Genomic DNA, 18844 nt, shown 5'->3' with positions numbered 1-18844 from the left:
CCTTTAAATAATGGAAGCAAATATAGAAAGCTGACAGATATTTAAATATATATTTTACTGATCTAATAATTTTGTAGAAATTTTATTTCAACATAATTAAAGTTATTCAAGTTGATACCCCATTTGCCAATTCTCTTCTTTGAAATAGGTGATCATATCAGCACCTATTTTTGTACTCACTGACACTTCTTAATCAGTTAGCAAACCTCAATGGTATGTCCTGGGGTAGGCCAAAATAATTAACTTTATTAGAATACATAAATATTTGTTACTTTTGAAATATTCGAATAATATCTCGATAAGACTAATATACTCTTGTAGGTTAGGGTTGATGTGCTAAATGTAGATTGAGAACACATTGTCATTCGAAAGATTAATAACGGTAAGAACTAAAGCTAAATTTTTTTTTACAACGAAAAAAGTTTAGAAGAATAAGTAATACCAACTAAGCTAGTCGTTTTGTTGTTTTAGCTTCAAAAAAATCTCAAATAATTTGTGAAAATACTGTCGAGTTGATTTTTAACAGATTCTAAGAATTAAAAAATAATAATGTAGATAAATTAAAAAAAAACAACAAAAACCGTCTTCGCCATAAAATCGTTTGTTAGACTAGTAATTTAAATAGGAACCCTCACAGCCAATCATTGAAACTTTTGTGGTGTTTATAAATATTCTAATTTTGTAGTTTTGTTTTTTAATCTAAAAATCGGAAATTTTTCCCAAATTTTTGTTGTACTTAAAAGGACTATAGTCCATTGATTATAATTCATCCTTTCTAACTCCCTTACCTTTCAATTATTGAAATCTATAAAATCATACCAGCATTTAGCTTGTAATCTTTTTAAAAGGGGTTTAGTTCGAATTTTGGAAATAAAAATTTTGAAAATATAATTCTTTAATGCAGAAACAAAAAAAAAAACGTTTTAATATTCAAAAGGAATTTTCAGTAGCCATTTACCTAATATATATATTCAATTTTTATATTAGTAACACAATGAATATAAAAGATTTCCAAAGAAAATCGTGCCTAATCAAATATGTACAAAAAATACAAAAATCTTTTTACTAATATAAATGTGGGGCAATGTAGAATATATTAATATATGTATACAAATACATATGCATACTCATTAAATACAAATTTTTCAATAGAAATCAATTTTTTTTTTGTTTCTAACGAAGAGCTTAAAGCTTACATGTTTATTATGCATAACTGTTGCACACACAAACACACACGTATGAGGGTATCTCAATATGTAAATAAAATATGCGATTTTGTAGTGTTTTGCTTTTGTCCCCAAGCAACAGCATATTACTACCGCCCCTCCCCTCCAAGTTGAACACAGTAGCTACTCGTACAACATACAACAAACACTTCAAAAACCAATTGAAATCGTGCACTTGGATGAATGGTTGTCTGGTTAGAAATTTAAATTGTTGCAATGGGAACACTGCCAATGTATCTTGGAACCCCTTAACGTTTGGCTAAACTTATCTCTTGACGGCCATACAAATGTACCAATACACCAATACCAACAAAAATGTGTGTGTGTGTGCACGACATGGTATTGTTCGCTTTAAAAACAGCAAAAGTATAAAAACAAAGGCAAACGACTAGAATAAATATTTCCACGCATCAACTGATCCATAAAAGTATAAAGTCAGAGAAAAGATGTGGTGTAGGCAACTTGCTGCTAGTGCCAGCGTACACAAAAAAAAAATACAAAAACAAAAACAATGCTGCAAGTCAAACAAAATGAACAAAGGAAAATGGAAGAAACCAACTTTCTCGTCCTCGTAGCAACGCCATATTTGGTTTGGCTTTCTAAGTAGACTTGACGTTGTAGTCGTTCAAGCGGAAAGTCAAGGAATAGGGTGTAGGCGTAGGGTGTGGCGTAGAGAAATAGAAATATAAATTAGAATTGAGTTGTTCGAAGCTCCTTTTATATAAGCCAGAAGAATGTTCAAACAATCATATTTAGGTTTAGAATAAAATTAACTATTAAACCCTAGAAGACAAAACTAACTATATTATTTTGTTGTTGTAATGTTACTAAATATTCCTATTTCAATTTTTTATGGTTAATAACATGGGCTTAAGTTGACAATTTTTGCTACCTTTAGAGATGGCACCACCAGGTCTTAGGCTTTAGTCTATCATCTTCCGTTACTCTCAATCCATAACAATTGAGAGGATATTTTGAATGTAGTAAGTTCTCTATTCCTTTCTTTAAAATATAATGAGGTATTACAAAAAATCAATTGACTGCAACGAAAATGCGTTACGCAACAATTTTCCGTCACACGAAAAATTTTCAAGCTATACATTTTCACTACAAACTGAAGACGTTTAAGAAAGTTTTCTGTTGAAAATTTAATTTTTTAAGAGAGTTGATACTAGATAAAAAGTTTTATATATTATTAAAATTAATCAAGTAGTTCATCATTTAATAAACGAATTAATAAAATGAAAGTTGTTTAAAAATAATTACATAACAATTATAATTATAAATAAATTTATGTTTCTTAAAAGGTGTTGAAACTGTTTTAAACGTTTATCTAATTAAACTTAATAAAAAAATATAACAATATGGGCATTAAAGAAGTAAACTCTTTTTATTAAGGACAATAATAAATATTTCTTAAATGGTAGATTATTGTAATAACCCGCAATTTTCTAAAGAATCCTGCATCATAAAATTATAAAATCCTTAAAAAAATAAATTATTCAACATTTTATTTATTTTTCCTACACACCACCTCTTCAAATACCCTGTATTATCAGCTAACTTGTATGTATGCGCCTAGCATTGCTGTGCTATTTATGTTCTGCCTTTGCAACCACAAAAAAAGTCGAATAACAATTGTACAAGAACAACACAACGTTGGCACGAACAAAAACAAGGCCACCATTTTTTCTTTTCAAAAGAAAGTGTCGTCGTCCACTTTGTTTCCAAGTTAGCGAGAAAGTCTGCCTTCTTTCCACAATTTCAACTTTTTTTGTTTTTCCTTTTTGTTTTTTTGCGTCTTCGCCCATCCCCTTAAATAGCTTACCACCCTTTTGTTGTCTTACCGCCTGCTGCCCCTTGCTGCATTGCCTGCCTTCACAAGCAATCGTCAATTCAGTCACTCACTCACTCACTCGCTCGCTCACCACACGGCACTCGCCAATGCAGGCATTGCATAGAAAAGTGCCAAAGCACTTTTGTTGCGACAGCCAAGAGCAAAAACAAAAACACAACAAATACAAATACAAATATATTATTATGGAAAAGAGAAAAAGTTCGTTTTGAATTTGGTGCCAACTTTACAGCGATGTTTCCCCTCTTGGAAGTGCCGTTAACAAAAGCGTTAAACGAAATGTCCCTACAGTCTCAGCAAATCGATTCTCTGCTCTCAGCAAAATTGCATGACAATGCGGAGAAGCTTCAGCCAATCAGCGCCCATGTGGGATGTGACCTCCTCTCCATTGCACACAAGGAAAATTTCATCGAGCATGAGTAATTTTCTTCGAGCAGAGACATACACACCGGCTTATGAGTGCTTGTATGTGAGTGTGTATGTGTTTAAGTGACAGTGTATGCTTCACCGTTGCTCCGTTGAGGGTTGCCTGTAGCTGAAGTTGAGTAATAATAATCATTAGGTCATGCGCGTTGTTTGGCTTAAACTTACAACCCCTACTAAGTTAGTGTTATCGCATTGGTGAGGTAAGGTTGCCAAGTTTGCGAATTGTTGTTGTTATTATTAATGATTTGTTTATAGAGTTTTTATGTTTATTTATTGTAAGTACAAATTTTTAATAAAATAGAAAAATTATCAAAAATAATTTTAATTAAATAATAATAATATGTATTATTAAATTTAAAATAATATTAATTAAATATTATTATACTAAAAAAAAAATAGTATATTTAAATTATAATATAATTAAATTTAAAAATGATTGGAAAAGGTTTATTAATCGAGAGAAGAGTAACATTTTTTTGTGTTACATTTTTACGATTTTTTTTTTCAATTATTTTTACTGATTAACAGTAAAGTAGTTGGTCACAAAAAAGTGCTTAAACCTCTTAAGAACGAAGAAATTGACTGAAGAAAAAAATTATTTGTGGAAATCGAATAAAAGTGGCACTGATAAAAAATAACGGTTTTTTGAAGCTTTTTAGAATTCAACTACTCAAATGATAAATCATATTCAACAATGTTGTCATTTTCTTATTAAAATAAAATAATTTAAGGTTAGATTTATTCAAAAAAATTAGAATTCATACTTTCAACCGCTTAAAAAATCCAACCTAAGACAGAGAAGATACAAATAATTTCAAAAATAAATAGAGGTGAACAATATTTTTGGATATAATTTGACAATTTTTATTGTTTTGCTGACGTCACACTTTCTTTTACTGTTTTAAGGCTTTTCTAATTACCAAGCACTAAAAATCTAAAAATATATAATGTAATTTGGACCAAATCTGCTGAGTTGATAGTCAGGATTGACAATTCTTTGCTGGATACAACTCCGAGCCCATTTCGGTTGCTCAGACCCGTGTCTCCTGGGAATGTTAGAGTTGTAATAAATTGTCTCTGCTTCTCTAATGGACTATAGCTTCATATGTAATATTCTAATGTCTGGAACACCTTTTAACGAAATCTGAGAATCATTTTTATATACTTTTGTGTCAGAAAATATTTATATTGAGCGCTATAATCTTATATTGACTCTCGAAAAACATTTTCAAACATTCAGTTGAAGAATTTGACAGAACTAGTTAAACTCAAGAATCATTATCCTTGAGATCAAGATGTTCCAATCAAAAAAACCTTAGGTCTCCAAATGGATTCACTACTCTAACACGTGAAACACGAACTTTAAATGTTAAATACTTTGAGTACTCAATAGTCCATGAGTCATCATATGCCACGCAGCCTACTAACGCAATCACAGCTTTAACACTGATCATATACTAAAATATAATATTTATCTTAAAAAAAAAATTAAGCGAATTCATGGAGAAATTGTGGAAACCCTACACGACTGCGTATGCGTCCCATTCGGTGGTGGTTGCTCTAGTCTGTGTTTATCGCAGTTCACGTGTTATTGTTGTGGGAATATTATTGTTACTTGAACGACTTGTAAACACACGGAACGGACGCGTACGAAGGGTTGAAGCGCTATAAATCGCCTTTTTTCGCATGCTGCCGCACGCTGCGGAATACTCAGCGCTGACAATGCCAATGGGCGCCCTAAAAGAGAGTCGAACGGCCGACTTTGGTATTATATGATATGTATGTTTGTCGATGATCGGTCGGTGTTGGCAGTGAAATGTTATGATTTCATCGTCTGCAAATTCACATGTGAACTGACAGCGAACGTTGACGGTTGTGCATGCGAGTTAAACGTTAAGTAACGGTATATAGTACATATATATATAAAAAATATAAATAAATAAATAACTGATGTGGGCTTAAAAGTAAAAAATTAAAATATTTATAATAAGAAATAAATACATACATACAAAGAAAGTGAGTGTTAAAACGCTGTCGTGTCCGCTGTGAAAGTGCAAAATGTGTGTGAAAGTTCAAGCTTTTTGCATAAAACAAGCTTAAAAGCGTGTGAACAGTGCATGATTACAACGAATAAAAATACAAAAAAGTGTTTGAAAAAAAATTTGCGCGCACATAAGACTTAACGGTGTCTTAATCGGGAAAACCCAAGTTGCCAAACGCCGATAGACAATGCTTGAATTCTATCCAATGCCCACAAACTTAAGTCGTGGCGCTGGCTTTTATTCACACCATCATCAGAATCATGGCGGTACGCGTACATTTAATAATGCCCCCAATTCGGTCGGCACAGCAGCAATTAATGCAACTGTATTAAATAATAGTAACAATTGTGGACAACAACAGCAGCAGCAGCAGCAGCATCAGCAACAGCAATATCAACAACATCAGCTACAACAACAACAACAACAACATCTCCAGCAACAACAACAAAAACAATTGACTGCCTCACCGACGCATGCAACATGCGCTCCACTTAATCGCAGCAACAGCAGTACACCAACAACAGCGGCCACTTCTACGTCGGCAACAACTTCGACAACCGTTTCCGCAACTGCAGCAGCCATCTCCGCGTCCGCCTCCACGTCACCGAAGGCTTTTAATACAGCCGCAAGCGAAAAACCCACTGCGGTAGCCCCTGAAGTCAATTCCACTGCAACACTTGCAACATCCCAACCCGCGTGTCCCGCCGCCACCTCCACGGCACACATTTTAATGATACCCACTTCAATTTCAACATCGTGTTCGTCATCACCTTCATCGTCGTCATCCTTAATGACGGTGTCAGCAGCGTCCCTTATGGCTCCAACACCGGCCGCTTTATTACCGACGGCATCGGCGACGGCGACGACGACGGCAACGCTGTCTGAGCTATCGGCGGGCTGTAATGGTCGTACAGGTACGAGTATAATAAATAAGCGTTTTCGAAAAGTTTTGAATAATTTTACGCAACAACAGCAACAAAATGAAAGAAAAGTGTGAAAAGTGTTAATGGCAAGGGTTTTAGGCAATTATCGAACGCCGAGACATGCATCGCATGTAACTTGACCCATTCGCTCCATTAGGCTCCGTGCTTACAGGTGTGTAACTTCGTGGAAATTGCGGTAAAATGTGGAGAATAGCTTTTGGATACTTTAAAAATAGTCAAGGTTAAAATTGCTCTCATAGACACACAGATGTGATTGTGTTAATTATCTCAACGATGTAGGGCAGTCGTGGATTTATTTGTATGAGGTGACGCTTAATTTTTGCAAGGAGCTGTGATTGATTTTAATTTTTCATGAGGCGATTTCAAAAAAATTTTAAGTGAAAATTTATATTTAAATAAAATATATTTATAAATAATAGGGATTTGCCCAAATCTTTTTATAGTGTTTTTTATTATTTTATAAAAGAAAAGTATTTAAGTTCAATAAGTCAACCGGGCCAACGTTTTTGGCCAAAACCAATACCATAGCGATGTCCCACCCTCCATTTTCGCCAGTCACAACTCCGTGTGACTTTTTCTTTTTTTAAACCACAAATTTTTGGTAAATGCTTGATTTGTAATATTGCAGTTTCATTTAATATTATTTCTAATTGAAAATAGTTTTTAGTAATTCGTCACATTTAAGCCTTTAAACATTTCTGCTTCAAAATAGAATTTGTGTGCCGAACTGCAATTTTTGGAAACTAAAAAAATATTAAAATCGACGTCCTTGATTATTTTATTGTATAAAGTAAAAGCGGAATGGAATGTTTAGTGAAAATAGGACGTTTAAAAAATTGTTTTCATGTTTACGATTTAAAAAAAAAACGAATGCTTAGAAGTTGCAATAAAAATTCAAAGCAATGGAGGTAAAAACCGAAATTTTTTGAGTGTGGGAAAAGTTTTATATTTTATTTTAAAAAATATTTTTTTTTTACATAAAAGATTAAAAGATACTTACTTTTGTTCCCTAAGTACCTAAGATAAGTTTTATATTCTACAAATAATGAAATTATATATAGTGTTGTATGGTTTAAATTTTTCGGTCATTAAAATTAATAGAGAATGGCGATAGGATTATTGGTGCACAAATCTGCAGAGAGTAAATTAATTTATAAATTAATTTATTCAGGACCCAAGCACTGCTAAATACAGCTGAAATAAACATGACTATTTAATTCTACTTATTGGAAATTTTATTATATTATTTTTTTTCAATTCTCCTTATATACAACAAGGTTTAATTCCTCAAAAAAATTAAGATGGAAAAATTTTTCAAATTATTTTTATGTGCGAAAAAAAGAGAATTAGGAAAACGATAGGAATAGGGGAAGTCAAATTTTGGTTGCGTTTGGCACGACGGGTTTTGCTAAAACTTCAAAATATACAGCAGTATTTTTATTTAAATTTTTACTTGAAGAATGTATATATAGTGGAACTTTCATTACTCGAGCTTCTATAAGTCGAAGATCTCCATAACTCAAACATTTGGATTGGCAATAGCGTTTAGAAATCAAATTTCATAAAAATTTGCTTCCATAACTCAAACTTCTATAAGACGAAGTTCTCCATAACTCAAACTCTTAAATTGGCAATAAAAGTCAAATTTCATAATCGTTCCATAAATCGATTATTTCAACCAGGACATAATACAAAATTTCAAATTTTACTATCGAGGCAGAATTTTAAACGAGTCCTCTATATCGCATGAAGGCGAACAAAAAATATGATATTACCCTTATAGATTTCATAAATCGTGTAACAAACGCATAAGATACATACATCAAGAGCCGAACAATAGCAAAGCGCAACAAACAAAATTACAGAATACACGTTTTAATGTATTGATATAAAACTTTTTGCGAAGTAAATAACTAAAACTGTGGGTAAATCTATATTTTATACCTTTTTGGAAAATGTATGTTTTAATGAAAATTTCTATAACTCGAAGTCTCTCTAACTCGAAGTTTTTTTGTGGATTATGGTGATTCGAGTTAGAGAAGTTCCACTGCAGTCCTTTAAATAAAATCATTTTTTTGTATTATTGTCTTAAAAATGTGCAAATGTTTTATAAGACTCAAATCTACATTATTTTAAATGGTATGTGGGTTTAGAAATTATAAAAAAAAATTTTGTTTGTTCTTATTAATATGTTTAAGATATTCTCATAAAATTTAAAATCGATCCGAGTAAAATTCTAAGGTATAGTCCTTTTGAAAGCTCCGCCCATCTCAAAACTGAATTTTTTAAGTAAATTTCTCGAAAATTTAAAATGATATTTGGTTCAAATTTTCTTATTTCCTTCGTCCAATAATGAGATTTATTAAAAATTTGTTGTTTTTTCGAATTTGGATGAACTAATACAGTTAAGCTGTCCACGACAAGAGCATTTTTTAGACGTCAAAGGAGTTGAGTTTGGCTAAGTTTTCGGATTTTTGAATAAAAATTTCATAAAATAATTTCTAAATTTGTATCTTTGATATTCCGAATTGTTTAAAAAAATATTTGAGTTTATATATTAAAAAAATTTAAAAATACCACTTTTTTGAACGTCTGAAACCCAGCTAAGCCCTTAACTTGCAGATTTTTAAATTTCTTATTGCAACTTTTTGAAAGTTAATTTTATTTAATCCTTAAATTTGATTTCAAGAATTTTGTAATTTGTGACAACTCAGTAAACATTTATTTTCGTTTTTTAATATCATTTTATTGTTTAATGAATTTATGTAAATTTTTTCGCTAAATATAATTATGCATTTAAGTCAGCAAAGTTTAGTGTTTAATTAAATTTAAAATATTTCGTCAGAACAACTGAGTTTCTTTATACATATATGAAAATAAATTCCTTGTTGATTCGTAGAGTGTGAAAATTGTGAATTCTTCTGCAATAAACACTTAAATGTGTCTCAATTATTTTTGTCAAAATATAGCTTTAAACTCAGACTCCAAATAAATATTTGTATAAATGAAAATGTTTAAGCGCACACAGTCTCTAATCTGCTTTTAACCTAGTCTGCAATTTACTCAACTTAACAATTATTTATTTATACAACTACATTTATTTATTTATTCCAAGAAAAAATAAAAGCCAAACAACAAAAACACGCTCGACAAATTGTAGTCGACTATTTTAAGGTATCCCTAAAGCACACACATAGCATACGCATAAGCCCACGCTCCTACGAGTATGCTACACTATTTCTGTCTTTTTGTCTATAAATATATGTATTTGAGCGTGTGTGTGTGTTTGTGTAGGTGCATTTGGCGCCGCTTGTTCGTTTGGTATGCAATGCACGTAAGTTGACCACGAAATTATGCCGGCAATGAACCTGAAAAGCGCACAACACACCAATTACATAACGACTGGATGCGATTGGATGGCCACTAAAAATTTGCATGCGTCCAACAGCGCACACACACACACACACGCACACTCTCACACCTGCTTCAGCTTAAGCCAACAACATGAAGCGCCATTTCGTGCACATTTCAAGCACTGCAAATTCTTCATACACACACACACTCATACAGGCATATAGATATACAACCATTCACTACTTGGGTTGATAACAAATGCCACTTCGAATTTTTGAAATAAACACACATTTTTCTTACTAAATTTCATGCGCATAAACTCCTAGAATTTTGCAAAATTCGCAAACAATGCGAGAATGTTGGAGAAACGCCTCAAGTCTACTAAATACTAATGCACACGTACTTGTATTAGAGAAATGCATGTCTCAGCTAGTAAATATTGTACAAGCGCGCTCATTTAAATGCATATTATTTAGTATATATGTGTTATTTGACATATGTATATGTATGTGTGTCTGTATGTGCAGGAGTGTGCTTTCACTGCACTTTGGCTCAACGGTATGTCACAGCGCTGCGCTTAACCACAAATATTCATGTTGACATGTGTGCACATGCAAGCGTCAAGCCATCGCCAAATACAACGCTGCCTTGTGGGCGTTCGTCTAAAGCCTTCCAATGGCTAGGCTACAATTGTTGAAATGTTTTGTACGCCCCCCAAACCGCTGATGGCCACAGAACTAAATGAGGCTCAAGTAATTTTCGGTGTAATTTTGGTTGGAGTTCACTGCAGCAGTTCTAATGCGACTGAATTGAGTTCAATTGACAAATTGAAATTTATGTTTTAAATCTTTAGAAACTTGGACAAGTATTTTGACTGTTATAATAATATGATTCGATTTCGAATTCATTTTGTTCAAGGATGATATAGAAGAGTATCAAAATCAAAAACTGAGTTGAAGCTTTCGACACTGGTATGTTTATTAATTTTAATTGATCTAGACCCTTTGAGTTATCATGAGGTTAAGCCTTAAATACTTATCTTACTTTACACAGCCTTCGGACGAATCGCATCCAGTCGTTTAAAATCCTTAGTTAACTTTGACCGCTGCGAATGGCTCGAATAAATTCAATGACGAGAGGTCCAATTTTCGACGACTTTTTGCAGTAAGTGGGGTCGTATATGATCAATGAAGGTTGTTCCGAAGTAAGTCTGTTCACTATGAAATGAAAAACCAAACTGAGTGTTAATACAGTATGGATGTCAAAAAGACCAACTCGAAAAAACTCTCAATGAAAATTACATGTTTAAAAAACACTTTATTATATGCTATCTTATTTGAATAATTTCGTTTGACTTCATTGTGATCTCTAAGATTAAACATAGCGACATAACCTCACTTACCTTAAAAGTAATTTTATTCCATGTTTTTTTTTTATTTTTATTCAGAATTTCTGAATTCGCTTAGAAAAAATGGCCGACGGCATGTTTCTAGTTTTCTATCGGAAGTTATTTTTACATCGTACGGATCCATTCTAACCACATAATTCGTTTTTATATCTGAATACTAATCAAGAATAATCGACTTATTTATCTAAATTGAATGTAGGAACAAAGTAATTTTCAAATGCAATTAATAGAAAAAAATACCTCGACCAAAATTCTACTGGAATTGCCAGACTTACATTGGGTAGGACATACATAATATTATATTAGATGTAGATTACAGAGACCCTTACTATTTTTTCCGACGAAGGGGCAGCCAAAGTAGAAGTTTTTAACCTCTCTTGCTTTAAAGGGTCATCCCATGTGATAGACACATGTCTAGAAAACGGTAGTAAAGTGATTTTTAGAAATTCCAAGTAGTTTTAAAGATATAGCAGTTAGAAGAAGGAACTGTCCGAAACGCTGACTAGGCACTTCTCAGAACTGTGTTTTTCAAACTTTCCTCCATCGTATTTCAAAAACGGCTTGACCGAATGAGTTGAAATTTGTTGGGTACAATCAGCACATTTCTCTATTATTAATCTAAAATTCCAAAAACTTTTTTATATCAAAAAACTAGAAAAAAAATGCAAAAATCCAATTTTTGGTCTATTCACTTGATCGTAATGCGTTCCATACATTTGAGCTTACAGATTTAAACGCCGCTAACATTTTTGTTTCCGATAAGCCAATCAGCCGAAATCGTGGAGGAAGTGCGATCCCATTTTTTAAAGACGGAGGTGTTCAGAACGTTGTAACTCATGCTCTACACAATATTTTTAGCCTCAAATTTATATTTATACTGTCGAAATATATGTTAAAAACTGATAATAAACTTAAAGCTCTATCTGTTTATTGGTCGCAGAAAAAGTTCTAAAAAAATCACTAAATAACGGGCCGTCCCATATTGCTTAAAGGGGTATTCTGGTCTAGTCGCATGAATTTTTGGCATTTTTTAAACTAAGATAAAAAAATGAAAAACATTTTTACTATCCATTTTTTTATATGTTTTTTTATTGACAATTTAATAATATAAAAAAAATTTTCGAGAAAAAAAACCAAAATTCGTCGAGATACTGGCCGGTGGAGTGGGGGCTTCAAAAAAAAAAAAACGGTGCGTCCTGATTGACGTGATTTCAACCCTAGTAGAGAGCTAAAACACAAAAAAACAAGAATATTCTTCATTAGCAAGGATGTCGTTATCGGGTTGATCATTTTCAAAAAAAAAAAATAACAAAATGGCGTCGACTTGAAAAAAAATTTGGAAATCCAAGGCAGACACGATAAAGCTTTGTATAAAGAAGATATATACCAAATTTCAAAGGAATTGGTTCAATAGAACTTGAGATATCATGTCAACCACCTCAAAAAAAGTAGTTTCGAGAAAAACGCGTTTAAAGTTTAGGAGACCGCTCGGCCGGCTCGGACCCCACGTCACAAAATTGGCTGTATCTCCGAAAAATTCTACCAAGTTCATATTATTGAAAGTCTAAACTTTCAAAATATGAAAAAAATCGATTTTTTCAAAATCCTAGACCAGAATACCCCCTCAAGTTATACTTGTTCATAGGATTTGAAGACTTTAAGAAATTCGTCATGCTTAAAACAGTCTATTTTCAATAATTTTTATTTTAAAATAAATATATGTCTTTAGTTAGGGCTTAAATTAGAACTTCAACGAAGTGAAAATCTGAAAATTGGATTTTCGATAGATGGTTTTACGACAAAAAATTGGTTTAAAATTTTACCCAATTTTTGTAAAGAAATGTAATTGAAAGACCTTCGTCCAAATCCTTGTAAATTGTATCTAGTAGATCTGTCTAACATATCAGCAAGATTGGTTGAGTATTTCTCGAAAAAAAATTGACAACCGACTTTGGTGTTTTCAGAAAAAAGGGTTTTCTTCTTCAGACCATAATAGAATTATTGTAGAATTTAATAAGACCCTAAATATATCGATTATTTGAAACCATGTAATAATTTAAAACAATTATTTTATACCAGTTGCATATACGATTAGGTTAGGTTATGTGGTTGTCAAAACAACACACCTAGGCCTTTTGGAAGCCCATTGTGACACCATATACGATTAACCACTCTCTAAAAATTTGGCAAATCGAAAACAGATAATGTAAAAGAAATATAGAAAATTGTACCAAATTGCGTGGAATGAGATATTTGTCGAATAACCTTACTAGTAACAATTGTAGTACTTGTTGTATAGTAGAATTGTCATATAGTTACACAATATATGCCATACACACGTAACGCCAAATATCATTTATTAAACAGCAGTCAAGTTGGTGCGATACAAACAAACATACATACGTAAAGCAAGGATATATTAGCTTGTTTGTAACATATTTGAATTGACTATAGTATTTTTGAAATCATACTCATCAGCCAGCTATTATCATCGTTTGTCCCTAGTGCCAGTGAAATTATGCATAGATAAGCAATTTATCATAATTCGAGTGCCTAACTGTCATGCTGTCAATCGACAGTATTTATTTTGTTTCCCTTTTGTTTTGTTCGCATTTTATGTTTTTATTATTTGTGTTCGAATAACGCAGATAACCTGTTATCAAACAGCTAATGTGTCTCTAAATAGGCGCTCGTTGGCAGATATTGGATACAATTTTCAACATTTGACACGCAACAAAAAATCGAAAAGCGCTCCAATGGATGGATAATAGCGCCCAGTTACTCACGTGCGTGTGCATGTGTGTGTGTATATTTGTAGAAGAATGCTTGAATGTCCCCACATTCAGTTCGTGTGAATTCTGAATTGTGTATGTATGTATTTCGAAAATATTGTGATTAGAGATATAGAAATGCATATACATATATTGGAGTAATAACAGCAATACATTATACATATACACGATTAAATGAGAATGAATATGCCTAGTAGTTTTTAGGTTAGATTTCTGAATGGGTTTTTAAAAAATACTGGAATCAATAATTTTTTATAACAAAAAACTCATGTACACCAAAAATTTTAAAAATGTGTTTTAAAAAAATTTGGAAAATTATTAATCACGTCTAACAACACTCAATTCTATGAAGGAAGTTTTACAATTTCAAATATTGGCTCAAAAAACCTCATTTCATATTCTCAACTTGAGCAGATTTAAATAATGGCTTAAATTATTTTTAAATACTGTGGATCCATCAATTTTTAAAGTGAAATATTTTGTAATTTGTCTTTGAAATATGGAATAATGAGTAAAGTTATATAACAGAGACCAAGGAACTGAAAAACCCAACAATTAATATGGTCTAGTAACAATTAGTTTAGATGTAGAATTTTTTAGATGAACATAGAAAGGTTCAAATCAATAACTATTTGACCGATGCGAGGGTGCTTTGATGAGAAAATACTGAATTTGCCCGAAGATAGCTTCAAATAAAATACAAACTTAACAATTACGTAACCAATTTGTCCTTTTGTTCAGCGTAATTTTCATTTCTCCCTATTAAATAAAGGTTGAAAAAGTGCTCCAATGGTAGAAGAAGATCCAAATTCCTCAAAGAGCTAAGGTTTCGATGAAATAAAAAAAGTGAAAAAATCCGTAAGAAAATGTCAATGACAGTTTCAAAAACTCGGAACAATTCTGGAACAAGGTTTATCGAATAGTAAAGAGATAATGAAAATTAACACAACTATTTTTTTTAGCTTAGACCAAATATTTTAGTACAATTAAATATAAAAGGATCAATATTTTATTCTGGAAAATTCCAAATCACTTCTGAAACAATTATTGTCAAATGAATCGGAAAAGCAAAGGGTTCATAAAATTCGCAGATTGGTTTATTGAATGAGATTTTTAATATGTTCCTGTTAAGATTGCGATTTTGAAAAGATACTACAATTGAAACTGAAAACATTTCTCAAGTTGTCTTTCTTAAGCATTAAAGTTGTTTCAATACGATCAAATAGAATTTATGATAGATAATTTATTGTTTTAAATCTATGGAGGATGGATGGATTTGATCTAGTTCAAAAAGAGATCTTATGTATACTATTTATATTAACATCTGATACTCTTTTAATTTATAATACAAATGATAAGTCTATGTTCCGTCATAAAAATATACATAAATAGATTTACGTACCCAAATCACTTATGAAATAGCCGCGAAAGGATCGACCAACTCGTAAGCTAATAGATTTATATATTGATTACACCGGTCAACACGATTTTTGGGTCTGACATCTACATTTTAGCTTCTCCTATGACAACAATAAGGAAAAAAAAATGTTTTCCGGTTAAAGTTTGCTTCTAATTTGTTGATAAAGCAAATTGTTTACTTCTAACTTTAATAAATTCACCGCAAATAAAACAGAATGAATCAACATAATTTTTACACTGACTTTTGATGCCATTTTTTAACTGAGTAATAGACTAATACTACTACTGTGCCTGTTTACTTTCGGGTTAATCAAAGTGCTGCCATCTTTGATTTATGAAATAAATTAAAATATACTTATCGATGTAGATCAGCCCAAAACAAACTTAAAGAACTAAAGATTAATATTTAAGTGTTTTTCAATGTCTACAATCAGAATTCAACAGAAACCCCAAAAAAAATATATATTTTTTGATCGGTGTTATGTAAGCAATAAGCATTCTTATATGTATGTATAGATATTGTATATATTTCTAGGTATTTATGTAAGTCTATTTTTTTATTCCACTTTCAATTATCCAATGATATATTTCTCCACATTCGCTTAGGGTCCTACTTTTATAATTCAATAATATTGTATTATCTCAATTTATAAGTATTTATATGTTTAGTATATAAATATACATATATATCTTTATTAGCTTTATGATATTACTTTATCGCTATTCCATATTTATTCAACCCACAGAGAGCACTTGAAATATTAAACTATTTTATAGTCCAAAGCTAAACAGTTACTATAAGTTGGTATATAGGATAAGCTGATTAGAGAACGAAGTAAGATTCGTGATCTAGAGTTGACAAAAATTAATTCAACAATTATTATAAAGTACTCAGACAGCACTGAAGTAGTCAAGAGGTTCGAAGAGGTCAAGCGGGCTGTTTTAAAAATGAGATGAAGGATCCTAAGAAAGTCTGAATTCATGAGCAGATAGAACTTTGAAGGGATCTTAGCAGGATTCAGTAGCATATACTTTCCCAAATCCGGATCTGTAAGACTTTAGAAGTGAAAAGTGCTTAAATATATCTTCAGTAAACTGCAGAACAATAGGACTCAACTATACCGCATTGGAATAATTCACGAGCTTCTTGAACAAACCTCAAATTCTTACATTCATTATTCTATTTTCGTCACTAAATGTACATACACATTAAATAAGAACACTTCATCTGTTATATTTCCAGAAGTCGGACATGTGAAGTGCGAGAAGAATTATGAAATATGTGAAGGTTGCGGGCAAAAGATACACGATCGTTATCTCATGAATGTTGGCGAATCGAACTGGCACGAGCACTGTCTGTCTTGTTGTTATTGTGGAATACAGTTATTCAATACCTGCTACGTGCGCAATTCAAAGCTTTATTGCAAACTCGATTACGATCGGTACGTAAAATTAAGTCAAACTCTAAATTATTTAATTTTTTAAATATTTCGGAAAGTAAAATTAAATTCAAATTTCTTACACTTTTAGATTATTCAGCATCAAATGCACCGGCTGCTGTCACCCGATTCTGCCTCACGAGATGGTCATGCGACCGATACCCTCCTTCATTTTCCACCTGCCTTGTTTCATCTGCTACATCTGTCGACTGCCACTGCAGAAGGGCGAGCAATTCCTGCTGCGCGACGGTCAACTTTTCTGCTGTCGACACGATCTCGAAAAGGAACTCTATTTGGCGACCGCACAACATTGCGGTTTCGTCGGACTGGACGATGATGATTTGATGCGTCCACGCGATGGACGACGTGGACCGAAGCGACCACGCACCATATTGACATCGCAACAGCGTAAACAATTCAAAGCGTCCTTCGATCAATCGCCTAAACCGTGTCGCAAGGTGCGCGAAGCGCTGGCGAAGGATACTGGGTTGTCGGTGCGCGTGGTGCAGGTGTGGTTTCAGAATCAACGCGCCAAAATGAAGAAAATACAGCGGAAAGCGAAAAATGGCGGTGGCAATGGTGGTGCGGTGAGTTCACGCAGTGGCGATGAGAAGGATATGGGTAAGGACGATAAGGATATAAAGCAGGAATGCGGCATAACCGGTGTGGATGGCGCTTATTTGAGTTTAGGTGACAGCGGTTTCGGCAGTCAACCGCTGAATCCGAATCTGCCCTTCTCGCCTGATGGTGTGTAGTTTGCACTCTTTGATTTGTAGACATTCTCGTTACTTATTCTCTTTCTTTTTCTACTCCCGCACACAGATTACCCGCATAATTCGAATGATAGCTTCTGTAGCTCGGATTTGTCTTTGGACGGCAGTAATTTCGATCAACTGGACGATGACACCGATTCTTTGTCACTCAACAATCTGGAGCTGCAGTCCACCGGCTCTTCGGGTAATCAACATTCAAATCCACACGACATTATCGCCAATCTCAGCACGAGTCTTGTCAATCCGATTGACAAACTGTACTTGATGCAGAATTCTTACTTTAATGTAGAGCAATAAACCAAATTGACCGTTATGGAATAGAGGATACGAATTTATTAGTATTAAGCTACATGTCAAGTGAGGCGGTATTTGTTGTTGTGTGGGCGTAGCGGGAATTATGTATGTGTATGTAAGTTGAGAGGACTTTGGGTTTGCGTCCCAAGGATAACAAAAAAAAAAAGAAAAAACACAAAAACAATAACAAGATCATGATAAAAAGAAGAACTCTGAGGCAATTAATTATTTATATGTACTATACATACATACATACATACACACATACATACACATACAACGGTATGTTTAAGTTAATACCCAACAAACCAAATTAATTAGGCAGATTCTGGCATGTTGCATACACCTGTAGTAACAACATTTGTGATTTAAAATTTAAATTTTATCTAAAACAGATCTTATTATTGTTAGTTTTAAATAAATAAAACAAAAAAAAAAAAATTAAAAACAAAATAAAATTATAAAGTAAAATAAAATAAATTTAAAAGTTATTACCAGTACAGCTATGTTTATGCTATATGTAGTAAATATTTTGTCGGTAGATCGTATGTGGTAAGAAATTCCAGATATCGGAAGGACTCTTGAACGGAAGCAGAACTCTCAAATATATATTTAATATATTAAAAGGTATTCTTACTTTACAACGAATCGCAGCTCTCATCAGTATAAGTGAGGTTAGGAGAGCTTTTCTAATCCCCGGAAACACCTATACTTTGAAGCCATAAATAAAGATGTTTTCAAAAGTAGACCGATAGGGACAGTAAACGAAACCTTTTTTGACATTTCTCTTCAGTAAGGTTTGTCACTTCATTATGGAAATATATACGATCCAACAACGAGTCGAAGTTATTAAATTTTACTAGCGAAATTCG

At 32.6% G+C, this 18844-nt stretch overlaps 1 protein-coding gene across 1 annotated transcript; it reads left to right on the top strand.

Annotated features, from left to right (window-relative positions):
- Window positions 1-5301: 5301 nt before the first annotated feature.
- Window positions 5302-18426, top strand: LOC105210508 (LIM homeobox transcription factor 1-beta). The gene is made up of 4 exons (XM_029039164.2): window positions 5302-6463; window positions 16710-16908; window positions 16997-17652; window positions 17728-18426. The coding sequence occupies exons 1-4, from the start codon at window positions 5737-5739 to the stop codon at window positions 17973-17975; spliced, it is 1830 nt and encodes a 609-aa protein (XP_028894997.2). The 5' UTR covers window positions 5302-5736; the 3' UTR covers window positions 17976-18426.
- The last annotated feature ends 418 nt before the right edge of the window (window positions 18427-18844 follow it).

Source organism: Zeugodacus cucurbitae, chromosome 4, assembly GCF_028554725.1.
Source record: "Zeugodacus cucurbitae isolate PBARC_wt_2022May chromosome 4, idZeuCucr1.2, whole genome shotgun sequence".
Classification (NCBI taxonomy): Eukaryota; Metazoa; Arthropoda; class Insecta; order Diptera; family Tephritidae; genus Zeugodacus; species Zeugodacus cucurbitae.
This window is presented reverse-complemented; position numbering and strand designations above follow the sequence as displayed.

What these genes read in the sequence shown, in the direction of transcription:
- LOC105210508 (XM_029039164.2), top strand. Translation starts at nt 5,737, where the DNA reads ATGCTTGAATTCTATCCAATGCCCACAAACTTAAGTCGTGGCGCTGGC. An exon ending in GGGCTGTAATGGTCGTACAG is followed by an intron (nt 6,464 to 16,709) that starts GTACGAGTATAA and finishes TTATATTTCCAG; the next exon opens with AAGTCGGACATGTGAAGTGC. An exon ending in TCTGCCCTTCTCGCCTGATG is followed by an intron (nt 17,653 to 17,727) that starts GTGTGTAGTTTG and finishes TCCCGCACACAG; the next exon opens with ATTACCCGCATAATTCGAAT.